This window comes from Atractosteus spatula, chromosome 17, assembly GCF_055471065.1.
Source record: "Atractosteus spatula isolate fAtrSpa1 chromosome 17, fAtrSpa1.hap1, whole genome shotgun sequence".
NCBI lineage: Eukaryota > Metazoa > Chordata > Actinopteri > Semionotiformes > Lepisosteidae > Atractosteus > Atractosteus spatula.
The window spans coordinates 12710092-12724564 of NC_142722.1; the positions used below are offsets into that span (position 1 = coordinate 12710092).

The window sequence follows — 14473 nt, forward strand, 5'->3', positions numbered from 1 at the left end:
TAACTTATTTTAATCAAAAAATCAATTTATCTCAGCGACCATGAATTACAAATGTACCCATCTTAGAAAATAAAAGGTCAGATGGCAAACAAACACATCTTTTTAGATCTAGCTTTGACAGAAGTATTTCAGATGTAAGACAGTATTCAAATGCTTTCCTTTCAGAAGAACAGAGCTGAACAATAAAAAGCAAAAGCTGTCTACACACAATGTAACACAATTATTCAAATGTCATTGTAATATTCATAGCTGAGAATCTATGCCTCTCATTTAAGCTTAAAATGTGAAACCAGTAAAAAATATAACTGATTAAATATCACATTGCTTTGCCATTGTGGTTGAACTGAACGTTTCCATCTCTAAGGCACCGAACTAGACACATTTCCCCTGGTCTTTAGAAATGTGCACTGTCACGCACAGTTACTTTACAGACACTGAAAACGAAGTATGCTTTCAGATTTAAGTGTCTTATTGGTCTCTGAGCCTAGTGACAGTACTCCAAAATGTAACAAGGTAATCGAGGGCTTTTGCCAGCACTTGCTTTATTTCTTTTATAGGATTTTAATTTGTGTAATTTGGGATGCGATCGAGTTTCACTTGGCTGCTGCAGCTCACAACTGCTCCCAGTCTTGCCTGTCAATCAATACACAATTTTCTTATTAAATAAATTTTAGAGGCCTCTAAGAGAATTGTCAATACTTTAACCTCACAGCAAGAGGTAGAGAGAAAGACAGGCATTGTGAGCCAAAGCCATTTTTAATAGTGATAAATTACTGTTATTTTCTTCTGTCGTTTTTTTTTTGTTTTTTGGTTGAAGGCGGGAGGGGGTTATATGAAACAACAACATTCAGACAGGAACAGATGTGCTGAGAGGTAAAGTTATGTCTTCGAGGTAGACAAATGAATGACTGCATGCTGTCTGGGATGTAGATGGGTCTCACACAGGTATTAACAAGGAGCTGCAATTTCTCCAGTCAATCAAAAGAGACAAGTAAATGAAAGAACTCTATTCACTGGAAAAGACAGGTTTTCTGTCTTTCCTCAAGGGAAATCTTACATCTTCTGTCAAAAGACTCCTTTTAAATGATATAGGTACATTACTGTGGCCTTGGCAGCAAGCAACATTTTAAAAATGTAAAAATCAATTGCTTCCTAAAAAAAGCCTAATCCCTTTTGCTCTGCTGCAGGCACTGTAGCTTCTGGCTTAAACCTCGAAATGCATGAGCTTCACAAACAAATACTCTTTGGATTCTCTCAAAAGCCAGATCAGTCCTCCACTTGCACCATGCCACATGTCACCACATCTTTCACAGTGATAAGATTACCCAACACAAAAATAAACACTGGATTTGCAACAGGAGCTTCTGAATTTAGTTCCCCTTGTGTCCTACCTGGATGGTGGTCATGCCCACATCCATTCCCATGAGGATCCTCCCATCCTGGAGTTTCGCAATCTGAGGATCCTCCACCTTCAAGAAGTCTCTCACCAGGTCCGTGATGTCCATTTGCCAATCTGTGCCCAGCATGTAGGTCAGCTGACCTCCTGGATCAGTGGGCTCGGCTACAAAGTGTGTGAAGACGCGCACCATGGCATTCTGGTACTGCAGCGTGCAGCCCTTTCCTTTCCTGTCATCCTCATCTTCATCGTCACTGTCCCGTGCTGACCTGCAACACAATCCACATGCCACCTTTGGGTTGTTCTGACTTCAATGCAGAGCAATATTATTAATATTGATGGTATTATTTGGCGTAGCAGCAGTATTATGTGCATTTTTGCAGTAATAGTAGATGGAGGAGGGTTATAGTAGCAATAGCAATATACATTTTATGAGCAAGATTAGTATATCCTCTTTTTAATATAGGTCTATATATAAATTCTTCTGCCCATTTGTCAAACAGGAAAAGAGATCCTACACAACACAGTTAAAGTCCCCAAAGGACATTCTTCTCATTTTCAAGCCAGACAGAGGATTCAGTTAAACTAATTATTTGCTCACTATGACATTTAGGATTTATGTCTTTATGTCTTATGATCTTTCACAGCCGACAATTTATACAAGCTAGGGTACCAAAAAAATGGGGAACAAGCAAAAGTGTTAAAGTTATGCAATTAATCAAATAATTAGAGCAATTCAGTAGCAGGGGGCTCAGGTGGAGCACAAACTGGAAAGCACAGCACCCTGTAGGATGCTAGACACCTTTGATCTAAATCAAGTGATTAAATTTAGTTAAGAACAAACTGCTGTAATAAAGTATATATTCTAAAGGACACTGTGGATAAGACTTAAGCATAATGTTAGAAATTAATAGATTCACTGCAACTACAAATTTAAAGTATTTCAACATCATTCCTTTTTTGTGAGTAGTACTGCTTTCAAGTAATAAGACCGAAGAGAATTTTTGCTTTATGTTAATGCTATTCACATTTTTGTGCTAAAAAAATTAACAACTCAAGAAATTCTCAGGCCTCGTCTTAATATTGTTCATCTAAGCCGATACATCATCGCTGCATTAGAGGCAAAACATGTTCTTTGCTAAAAGTTTAAATTACCACCCAAATACATCTTGTAGAAAGACTTTGACATGCATCCTACAAACCATGAAACACTTTTTCAGAAATAATCACTGCATTTCAGCTAAAAAGTCAATCAATCATTTTTTAAGGATGGTTATGATTTGAGAGCCCAGGTATGAAAGAAAATTAAATTGACAGCCCCCATTAAGTTTAATGAGGAATAGCTACTCAAGCGGAAAACAGGAGAAGGTTAATATCACCGCTCTGACTTGTATAAAGACCATGCTACACAAAAGGCTAGGGCTAACGATTATGACATTTACAGCTTGTAAGTTCAAAAGGACATTGTAGTTCAGTGTGCAATGCTGTCAGTGTGCATTTTCAAAATAATGAAGCCTATTCCACTGAGAAGGACCTTTGAAAGCTTGTTGGATAAGCAATACATTCAAATTAAACGCAATCTTTTAGAACTCTATCTAAAAACAAGAGACTTAAGAAAAAGGAAGAGGGTCTGAGGTCGTACTGACAGGATGAAAGAAGGATTTGCCAATATGTTCATTTTGCACTCATATTGAGACATGGTCTTTGATGTCAAGGATCAGAAACAGATAACAACTTTGGAGAGGGTGGCAGGAGGATGAAGCAGGCTGATCTGGTTGAGGATAACTGAAACAGAAAGGGGGGGGGGGGTCTGCGTTGACTGCTACATGCTAGATTCAGTATTGTCGAGACTGGCGTTACCGTATTTTCAAAGTAAAGGGAAAACAATGAAAAAGCTACACATTTTGATTAATACATGACTTTGTGTTTTTTACACTAAGAATCTACTACCAAAATGTATAACCAAAAGTATAATAAGAAATGTATGATACTGTTTACTGTATATACTGTACATTAATCAGACAAATACAGTCTATTCTGTGTGGCTGCATAAAATCTACATTTCTGATTGCTGCCAGAATGGGTAATCAAGTCAAAACTAATGGAGAAGAAAATATACTCTGGCTGAAAGAGAAGACTCCAGAGCTCTGCAGCAGCAGTGAGCAGAGGTCACACTAGGGCACATAAAACAGTAGATCAGCTGGCCAGGGGCAATGAGATGGTATAAAATGGCCCTAGAGGGGCTGGATAACCAGTGTGAGCAGCATGTTTCAGGGGAACAGCTTTAGGAGATGACGTCTTTGAAAAGTAATTCCGTTGACATTTCAATTTAAATCAAACAACAATTTATTCAACAAAATGTGGCAGAATACACATCTAAAATTAATGTTTTCCTGTGTTCATTTAGTTTCATAAGGGATTCATTTTTATGTTTACCTTTCTGGGATTAATATTTTTGAAGGTCTTTAGGGATTTTGAGTATGTGCATTTATTTACAAGTAAATCGGTAAGGTCACATAAGGAGCCAAAAATAATAGCAAGAGTCTATTTTAAAAACTTTCTGCATCCTAAAACAGGGCTGGTGGTACTGAAGGGCAAACTAATCTACAGTATTAAATGTCTTCCACGGATATGGAAGTAAATGACAGAAAAATATGCATTAGGAAGATGAAAAAAAGCATTCCTGTTTTCTTATTCAAACTAGCTCTCTAAAGAAAAACTGTTACTGTATATTGCCATGTCTATCCAATCTGCTACAGAGAAAAAAATGATGACAAGACATAAACCCTGAAAATAATTTATTCCCATATCCCTTAAGTAAAGAATTTAATTCCAAGAACTGCAAAACATATCAGGTCAATATACCCAGGGAAAGACTAAGCACTACACTGCAAAGAGAATTCTGGCAGTTCCTTACTTTGTGGCTTTGATCCATTTTTGAACACTTAGTAATCTGTTAAAAGAAACCAAGTCTCTACACCCCACTTGCAATTGTAATAGCCCAAAGCAGCACATTTTACTGTCATGTTCTCTGGCTGATTTCAGACCGAGCACTGTGAAATACTGCCTGATGTCACTTAGAGCATTGTTGCTACTTACAAGGTCGTGCCTGTTATTCCCTGATAAATACTGTTGAGAGAAGACAAAAAAACAAGTCACTTTGTCTATATTGTCCCAAATGTCCCAGCAGACAAAACGAATGCATTTAAAAAGCATCCAAAACATAGAGTTATGTACGTACTTCAAGTACTGTATTTTCTCTTTAAAAAGTTTTGATTTGAAATGTTTTTAAAGTTGCACTGGTATCAGCTGACAATTTTTCTAATTACAAATTAAGCTCATAATTGAGCTGCTGGAGAAGCTGATCCTATCTGGGGACAAAGCAGGAAAGGTAATGGCTTGGCACTTGGCAAGATCAGGTGTTGGAATACAACTGCCTCAACAACAATGTCAGACCTAAAAACTGCCTTAATTATACTAGTGCTGCCAAAGGGTTATATCACACTACTGAACAAGATGTATGGCACCTTATATCAGCCTGTCATAGTGATATATGGCACAGGTAGCGGTTTTTTATTGTAATCCTCAGCTCAGCACTCCTCCCTAATACTTTCCTATAGAGTAACAAGACAGGTTTCAAAGGAAGAAAATCCTTTTCGCAAGACGATGTGAAGCACATCTCTCTAGCCTCCTGGTGCCGTCTATATCAGAAATATCGACACATTTTAGCTGAGCACAGTACATACATGGCCTGGCCATTGGTCAGAGGCTGGACGAACAGATTTTGGGTTGAGTAAAAAATAAATAAATGACTTATCGGACCACACCAGCATCATTGCTGTTATCTTTCAGCTTCATTGCATTTTAAAAAAAAAATCTGTTTACCACTTGATTGACATGATTGGACAATCCTGAGTGGGACACTTCTGTTGTACCCTTGTGCTCTAGTAAATGCCCTATAAATGGAGCTCACTGGGAGAATGATGGCTATGGCTTATTATATGACATATTCCTTAACTAGTAAAATAATTAAGGTTATGTATGTGTCTCACAAGTGAGTAAAATTTTATGCCCACTTTGCACAAGCAAACAAAAGCCAGGTGAGGGTTAGGGGCACTCCTGTACCTCTGGCTGTTTGTGTGCTAAATCAAGTTCAGGCTCATCCATCTCTCTAGCTGGGGATTTATCTGGATCCGGGCAAGACTGCTCAGGTGTGTACAAATAACTTAACAAACAACCATGTGCTTTGTAAATGCTCCCTTGGGGCTCCATGAAAATGAGACATTATGCAACATGCCTGCTGTGAGGAACTGGAGTGAATTAAAACAGAATAATTTTCATATGCAGTATGTGAGTTTGTTCTGGATTGATTATGTGGCAAAGGCCTAGAGTTACAGCACTAAGTGAATGACCATGGGATAGCACAATAGAAGGACAGGTTTAATATCCCCTTCTCAGGGCTGCTGTTGACCTACCTTTTGCTGGTGGAGATGGGCACCCTCCAGCCTTTGATCTGACTGAGCTCAGTGTCAGACACCTCTATCTGCAGGGGGAGGCGTGGGATCCAGACAGTCATTTCCAGCTGGGCGCTGAGGTAGCCATAGAAGAAGTTCACTGCAATCCTCACCTTCCCCCTCATCTCCTTCCCGTTCACAAAGACATAGTCACACCTGTCAGACACCTGAGCCGGGAAGAGAAGCAGAGCCTCAAGAAAATGACCAAGTAACAGAGTTAAGAGAGGAGAACGGAAAAAACACAGAGTCACTGGACTGGTACTAAAAGGGAGTGAGAATCATTTCAGAATGCTAGTGTTGCTGCTAACTCAACAGCATGAATAGAGGTCAGAATTGCTGAGTAAGTAAAAAATCAGTACTTAGAACAGGAGCACCATTTTAATAAAATGATCTGTGGGTGTATGAAACACTCTGCCAAAACCGCAATGTAGAAACTAATTCTCAGAGATCTCTCTAGAAACAGATGGAAGAAATGCTTGCACATTATGTTTCTGTCATATAAATAGGCCTATTGGGACATATGTTCATTTTTACTTTTAGGCAGAATTGTAAATCTTTTTTTCTGTCTTTCTTTGAAGTTAAAAATATTAATTTATCTATGCTGTCAACTTGGGTCCTAGATGGGGTATCAGTGGTCACGTGACTGGCAATCTGGGCATAACAAAATAAAAGACAGGACTATACAAATGAAAATGCAGTCTGAGTGGAAATAGCAATATCATACTGAATCAACCTTGAAAATGAAGTGTAATATTAAGGTCCATAAGTGTTATAAGTGGTAGGTGCCATGTAAAGTGATCAAAACACCATGCCAGTAATTCAAGCTGTATTCCCTGTAGTTGACAGGCAGTCCATTGCAGCCTCATTCAACAGCCTTGCTACTCTACAGGGCATCAATGAATACTTCACACAGAGAACAACTGACAAACTGGCTGAGTGAATACCAGGGAAAATCTTCTTTCAGCGCTACTGCAGACAAGGACAAGTATACAAAATAAAGATAAAAGAAACCCTGTATTCTAACATACACAGTCTCAGCTTTTGAAGCCTATTCTATTTAATATGATTTTAATATGATTCACAGTGGTTTACATTGTCTCAAAAAAGCCTATCTTTGTCTGAAAAACTTGTCAAGGAGAAGACATACTGTATGTAACTGTGTGAGAATTTTTCTAAAACTTTTTCTCAAAGTGGTCTTTGCAGTAACACAGACTACATAATGTCTTAACGTGAAATTCTATTTTTCCTTTCAAATGGACATGCCTTTGGGCAGATTGTTTCCATGATGAGACAAACACATGATCCCTCATGATGTCTGAGACCATTAGCAATAAAATGGGTGTATTTCTTTACCAAACCAACTACCACTTGCTCCAGAGTAAAGCAGGGTACAGAGGGAATTTTACTTTTGTCAGTCAGCCGGGATACTTGTGAGCTAACTGAAGTGCTTCTACTCTCACACATGATTCAGCTGTAACATTGTTCATGAACTCCCACACATGGACACCTCTTGGTCAGATCTCAGTCTTCCTTGGGGAAGTTTTATCTCCATCGTTCTGAGTCTGCAATATGAATGCTGTGGAAAGGAAGATGGAGAAAATGGAAACTTTGCTTTATTAAAGGGTTTATTAAAGCTTTACCTCTTTGCCATGGATCCTTCTAAGAACTTACTTACAACCACAAAGGAAAAAGATGAGTGGGAGAGTGCCTTGAAATCGGTAAAGCCTAGTCCCTCAGCTAACAAGACAAACAACAGATGGGACAAGGCAAATGGCAACATCCTCACAAATATAGACTCACTAACAAAATACTGGAAGCCATATGCTCAAAAATTTTCATTTCAGAGAAACACTCCAGCCCTCATTTGAGGTAACGATGCCTTGATTTAGCTTGTTGATACTGACTGATTTCCTTCCAGCTTTTGCTGTTTAAATCAGCCTTCTTGAGGTGCTGGAGCCATTTAAACACACTTGTGAAGGGACCACAGACACAGCCACATGACCAAGAAATACATTTTGGAAGAAAAGCAGATCGAGCCTGATGGGCATATCTTGGCACAAAAAGTGCAAGTCTTGTACAGTGCATACACTTCCACCAAATTTTGGAGCAAGCTCAGCAACCAAACAAACATTGGTTGTATTAAAATTGTACCAGATGTTTAGTATTACCTCAAGAGAAGATTATTAAAAAGTATTATTAAGGACTTTGTAAATATTATATTGAAGAAAAAAATAAACAATATGTACGTCACGTAAATTGTAAAAAATATATTTCCTCAAGTACAAGGAAGTCTGACATGTTTGGTTGTTTAGCAATATGTAGCTACTTTCCAGAGAGCAATAGAAATAGTTGTAGAACTGAATTTACAATACACCAAAATGAGAAACACTACAAATAATAGTATGTAATTGTCTGATATTTTGATACATTAAGGTACGTATGGCTCACATGAAACACATTTAAATCTGGCCAACCATAAAAAAATAAGTCTGACACCTTATGGTGCACCTTATTGTAATTCACTAATGTGCACCTTTAAATTGTTCTCTCACCAAAGTGTTTTAACAAAGAACTGGAATGGACAAACTTCATAAAAGTAGCTTGATTCAAGGGGAAAGGGGACAGACAACTCTATTTCCATGTGATTTATTTTATATTCAATGTGAAACAGGAAAGCAGTATTTTAGGATTTGTTTCTGGAGCACATACAGTATTTGGAACAGAAGAACTACAGTAAATAAGTCAATGTAAATATGTTCATCATCTTTGGTATTAGACTGCATTCAGAGATAGGCTAGGCACATTATCCAAAGTAAATATTTTAATGTACATTTAAAAAGCACATAAAGTAAGCCTTTCCTTCTCTTTTACATGAATCCCCAAATAATCCACTGTTTACAAACTCCACCTTTAATGTGCCAGCAAATGATTGATCCTGCCTTATTGGTTCTACAGTCCTGGAGGTTTTATCTGCAAACTGATTAAAACCTAGTAAATGTATTTTGACCAATTAAGTAAATAGATCAATCCAGTCATTTAAATAATGAATGGCATGTGAGTCAGCAGTCTTTGCAGTCCTATAAGAAGTTATTCACCCCTGTGTATTTCGGCCGTATCCCAAATATTAGCCATCCATATGAAAAAAACAATCACACATGAACTTCTTTATCAAGAACAATGATTTAATGAAAATCTCAATCCTAAACATTACAAAATGCACTGCAGGTCAGCTGAGAGCTGACAATGTTTTTTAATACTAATCCATACTGTAAATGTGCCTTAAAAAGGCAGTTTTAAAAAGAAGAAACCTCCTTTTCCTGCAGTATTCAATTTCTGATCATACTAATTCTTACATATGCCTTGAAGATTTCTTTGAAGAAAAAAATTGGGCTTTAACTCAATCAAAACCCAGCCTTTGTCTTTACATGTACTTTGAAGAATTCTTTAAAGAAGAAATTGAGCTTGCTCAGTTATTAACACAGTCAAGCTCTACGTTATTACCTTAACAAGCAATCTTACCTCCCATCGTCTGACACCTTCTGAATGGGAAAGACTGACTTACTGCTCAAACACCTTCGAGGAGGAAAGTGATAGATGCTTCGGCTGATCGTGCCATTTTGTAAATTCTTTCTGACCAGATGTGAAGGGCTAGTTAAGCTCTGTAGAGTCTTACTACAAGCCTTTTTCAAGTACCAGTTAAGACTTTATCCTTTCCCATATAGATTGGAGCTCCAACAAAAGAAGCCTGAAGCCAGCAATCATCTAAGTGGACTGCTTTCTAGAGATATCAGAAAGTCATTACCTGGAGAAGATATTTAGTATCTTTAGTATTAAATAGACCTTGATACATTTCTCTACTTAATTGTTGACCTCAGACATCTACAATTAGGGTCCCCCTTACTTCTAACTTTCCCTTGCATAGTTGACATGACTGGTAAAGGGGGGATGCAGTTAAAACCAAGGTTACCAACTCTGTTCCTGGAGGGACATAGTTTATTGGGGTTCCAGTTTTAGTAATGATCCACAGATGATGTTCTAGAGAAAGGGAATTAGGGGAAATAGGGAAATTAGCTGAAAGGTAAAATCAACCTTTAACTGGACAAACATTATGGGGGACTGTTATGTTTCCCAACATTTAGAACTGGGGATGAAAAGCATTAATTCACTGGAAATACATGTAATTTGAAAACAGCTGACTAAAGGTTACTAGGCTGCTATGTTTAAATATGTATTTATAGCACGAACATATCATGAGTACAGAAAGGAAGGTTACAAATACAAGAACATACTGTAGTTCCTCCCAGGTATCACATTTGGTTTACAGTAACTGATCTGAGAAATCCATTCAGGCATTCTTTGAAGGAAACCTTTCTTTCAACAACGTGGCTTTTTAGTCGCTTCACAAAATGTAAAATGTTGGGTATCATTAAAGCTAAAGGCAGAAATTAATCTACATGCTGAAAAGAAGAAGGAAAAACGTGAGAACATTTTCAGCTTTGGTGTCATCTTTACGTGACAGTGGTAGGCTCCACAGCCAAAATATTGTTTTCATCTTTTTTTTTTCTTTTTAGCATGGAATTGACCTTTACTTATTCCTTTGAAGTTCACACTGAAATCATTAAAGTTAGTCACACACAAAAAAAACTGCTCTGGATCTACATAATGCACCTCCAATTATAATTTGTGCCTTGGGAACAAAATTATTTCTGTTAGTCAGTCCATTATTTAGTGTGCATACTCTAATATTAAGTTACTTTTAAATCTAATCAATTAAAACATGCTTTTCAAAATACAGTATTTCATCCATTACACTTGCAGGCTGCTGCAGTTTATGTTAAGTATAAACACCTTAATCAATAGCTCTAAGATGTGACCTCTGATTTATTATTCTGTCAAATCGTTAATGGTAGGATTACAGTCAGCATAGTAGTAGAATTTCTTCGCACGCATTTAACAGAGAAGTCAAGATGTTAAACAATCAAGAATACAATGTACCCAGTGCCAGAAAATGTTATCCAGTTGAAAGGGAAAAAAAATACAAACATCTGTGACATTCCAAGAGCTGAAAGATCTGTCTGGTTAATTAAACAGTACTGATGTGTGATAAGTTGTTTAAAAAATTCATTGCAACAGAACCCTCTTAGATTCACATCTCATTATATCACTGAACATGCATCAGGACTCCCCACTCTGAGCCAAGGAAAGATGCTGGAATAAATTAAAATCTTTAAGACTGATTAACAAGCCATAAGTCATTGTGGTAGTTTTCTGAGAATTAATTCCATGCTATGATATAGTATCCTAATCTATTCTGAATGCCTGCAAATTTCAATGAATAGCACTGCAGTATTACAAATAAGAAGGACTCTAAAAATTAAGCCAGAATTTTCTACATTGCTCCCACAATAGAGAAGGGCATACTTTGCTTTAGCCTTGGAGTAGCTGTATTAATAATTTCTTTGTTGATCAATACTCTGATTTACAGAGACATTCCATTGACTACTCTGTTCTCAGAAATAGGAAAATCTACTTTAATAAAAGCATGAGAAAGGACAGGATAGGTATGACTCCACTCTGAGTTATAAACTCATTGTCATATCCATTCCTTAAGGTATCGTAAATGTCTCTGAAAATCTCGTGTCACATTAATCAGACACATTAAGCGGCTAACAGGAGAATACTTACCAAAGACATTAAGGCTGTCTCTGGAGCTGCCCTGGAAATTAATGACACACCAGACAGATACAATCAACACAAGATATGAGAGATAAGATTATAAAGCATGAAGGTGGGCCTGTCTACTGTATGTGTTAAACATAGAGTCAGCGTGACAGAAGCAATTAACCAGTCCACAGACTACATCAACTGAGCTAGGCACTTCAGTGGAGTAAACTTTTATTTCTCCTTCTGAAACACAGTTCTCCTGTCAGGCGATGTTCCCCAAGTTTTAAATACTCAGATTTGTATTTTGGGTGCGCAGATGTTCTCGGATTTGTTGCAACTCCCAAAATCTGACACAAAAATTGGATACATTTAAGGGAAAAAAACAATGGTATTTTCAATTATTTCCTTACTACTACCTCATTCTTTCAGCCAAGGAAGTCAAGTTCTGGCCTCAGCTTTGTTTCAGTTCAGCTCTCATACAGTATGTGTATTTTCATTATTTATTATTATTATTTGGATGGCTTGAACAGCTTTTTCACACTTCCTAAAGCACTGATGATTTAAAATGGCATACAAAACCTGCTGGACTGAGGCCCTCCAGGACCAGGTTTGAACAATCCTTCTATAAACAATCAATAACAATTGATAGTGCGAAGAATTTCCACAGCCTTCAGTCAAACATACATGCTATTGGGGCTTCCTTCCTTGCCAAATCAGCCAGAATCTAGGAAATTCTCTGCCTCTTGCATATGGTATATTTTGTGTAGTGGAAGACCCTGGTCAGATGTGAAATAAGTCAAATTATTTAATTATTAAGATTTGCTGAGTTCTCATCTGTTTGTGGAAGGTAATCATTCTTTCCCCCTATTGTGTCCTTTTCAGTTTCTGGGGTGAGGGTCTGCTTCATATCTTTTATTTCTGGGGGTCTCCAATCATCTTCATTGTGAAGGGTGGGGTTCCCTGTTAGAAGAGCATTTGGAGGAGGGGGTCACCATCCTTTTTCCTGTCTTTGCCTTGACATTGCCATTGGTTAGTAATCCAATGAATGCTCCACTACAGACATCCAGGTAGGTGCTTAACAGAAATCAAAATACAAAATAGCCTGTGGCAGTGGGGGCTTGAAAGATTAATTTTTTCATCCATTCAGTCATTTCAAACTTCCTTTTAAAGTAAAAAAATATCTCTTTCAAAATGCTAGCATGTGTTCGTAACTGAAACCCTTCGTGGCGCACATGGCTAACTGACATTTATTGGACTTGCTGTATAGAAGACTTGAAGACTTCTGGTAAAATACTTATCTCTGTAATCTGTCTTCATCACACTTTTATACAACCCCAAATATGAACAATAAACATTTATGGTAGTTTACTTATGTAGACAAATATTAGCTTTAACTCCAAACCAAGAGAAAGTATAAAATGCTTTATAAATAAATACATAAAATTATAAATTGTGCATAGTGCTTATACCCAAATGGTTTGTCATAGCATTGCAAAGGTACAGTATTGTTAAACTATTTCAAGTGTTGACCTCACAGAACTCAGGTTGAGTTAACATCGAGTGACCCTAATGTTAAATAATTAATTCCTGTTTTATAGTTAAATTAAGTTTTATGGTGTTGCTTATTCAGTGTTTTATAGTACAAGCAGGAGTAACATAATTCTCACTGTACAAGCATAAGCAGTGCAAAGTATGTCGGACAGTTCACCAAACTATAAGGTCAAAGTATTACTTTCTGTACTATTAGTTGTTTCAGAGTACTGCATCACTGGCATGAAATCAGAAATAATGCTAAAAGAAATCCTATGTCTTACTATGAGATATCACAAATAACTATGGAAAACTGAATATATACAGTAGTAAATTACCGTATGTAACTTTTCAGTCTCTCTCTTTATGCATGCATTCATCATTTGTTTGGGTTATTGCAGTCTCCTAAATTGCCAGAATAATGGTTTACATTCTGTTTACAACACTCTTCATTATATAGACAGTATATATAATGTGTTTGAAGAATTCAGATTAACTGTATTATAAACTATTTTGTATTGGCAAAATATTTTCTTCATTCTGAGTTTCTTTAGCTGTCTAAAAGGCTGATGAGAACAAATATTTCACATTCTGTTTTATTATCCACTGTCATGAAAATTGATTTTCCATGTGTCCTGTTTAAGGAGACTAGAAAGTGTCTTGTGTTAATTAGAGCATGCATACTCAATGTTGAAAATCTAAATAGCTAAGCATAACTTTCTGGTGACTTTTCTCCATTATAAAACTTCAAATGAATTTTTGATTTTCTCACAGTTTTAGATATCATAAATCATTTATATTGCTTTCCCATTCTGTCTTAATGATGAACAATAGATTTGTTCTCCAGAAGCCATGCTTATTATCTAATAGTTCAAGCTCGGGAGAACCTCAAACGGTACACAATCTCTTGCAACTTTGTAATAAAATCTATCCACATTTAAACAAAAACACTCAGATGCTTTGACATCAATATTTTATATGATAATAAAACAATAAATGATTTTCATTTCAACAATGAATTTGATTCACTATAAAAGGTATGAGTTTTTCATATAGTGTAATACTGACTGCATAATATACTGTGTACAGGACCTGTTATACTTACAAATTATTTTAGTATGAGGGTATTCAAACCATAGTAAGCAATAAAAGGCACTGTGTATTACCCAAAATAGATCTTAATTATATGTATTATTCCTTATAGATAGATAGATAAGACTTTATTGATCCCAAAGGGAAATTGATGAAATTGGTAGTAGGTTTATTGCTACAGTATGTTCTCACATTTTAACCTGAGCAATACTAAAGAATTGCTATCATTCTCTGTTCCATTTCTTACTTTTCACTTTCTGGAGTCTTGGGAGGAAAT

At 36.7% G+C, this 14473-nt stretch overlaps 1 protein-coding gene across 1 annotated transcript in view; it reads right to left on the bottom strand.

Annotated features, from left to right (window-relative positions):
• LOC148819143 (transmembrane protein 132C-like) overlaps window positions 1–14473 on the bottom strand; it is a 78354-nt gene that overhangs the window by 7309 nt on the left and 56572 nt on the right. The window contains exons 4-6 of the mRNA XM_088935971.1: window positions 5872–6077; window positions 4496–4525; window positions 1392–1665 (exon numbers count right to left, since the gene is read on the bottom strand). Coding sequence (XP_088792097.1) covers window positions 1392–1665; window positions 4496–4525; window positions 5872–6077 — 510 coding nt within the window. The remainder of the gene's footprint in view (window positions 1–1391; window positions 1666–4495; window positions 4526–5871; window positions 6078–14473) is intronic.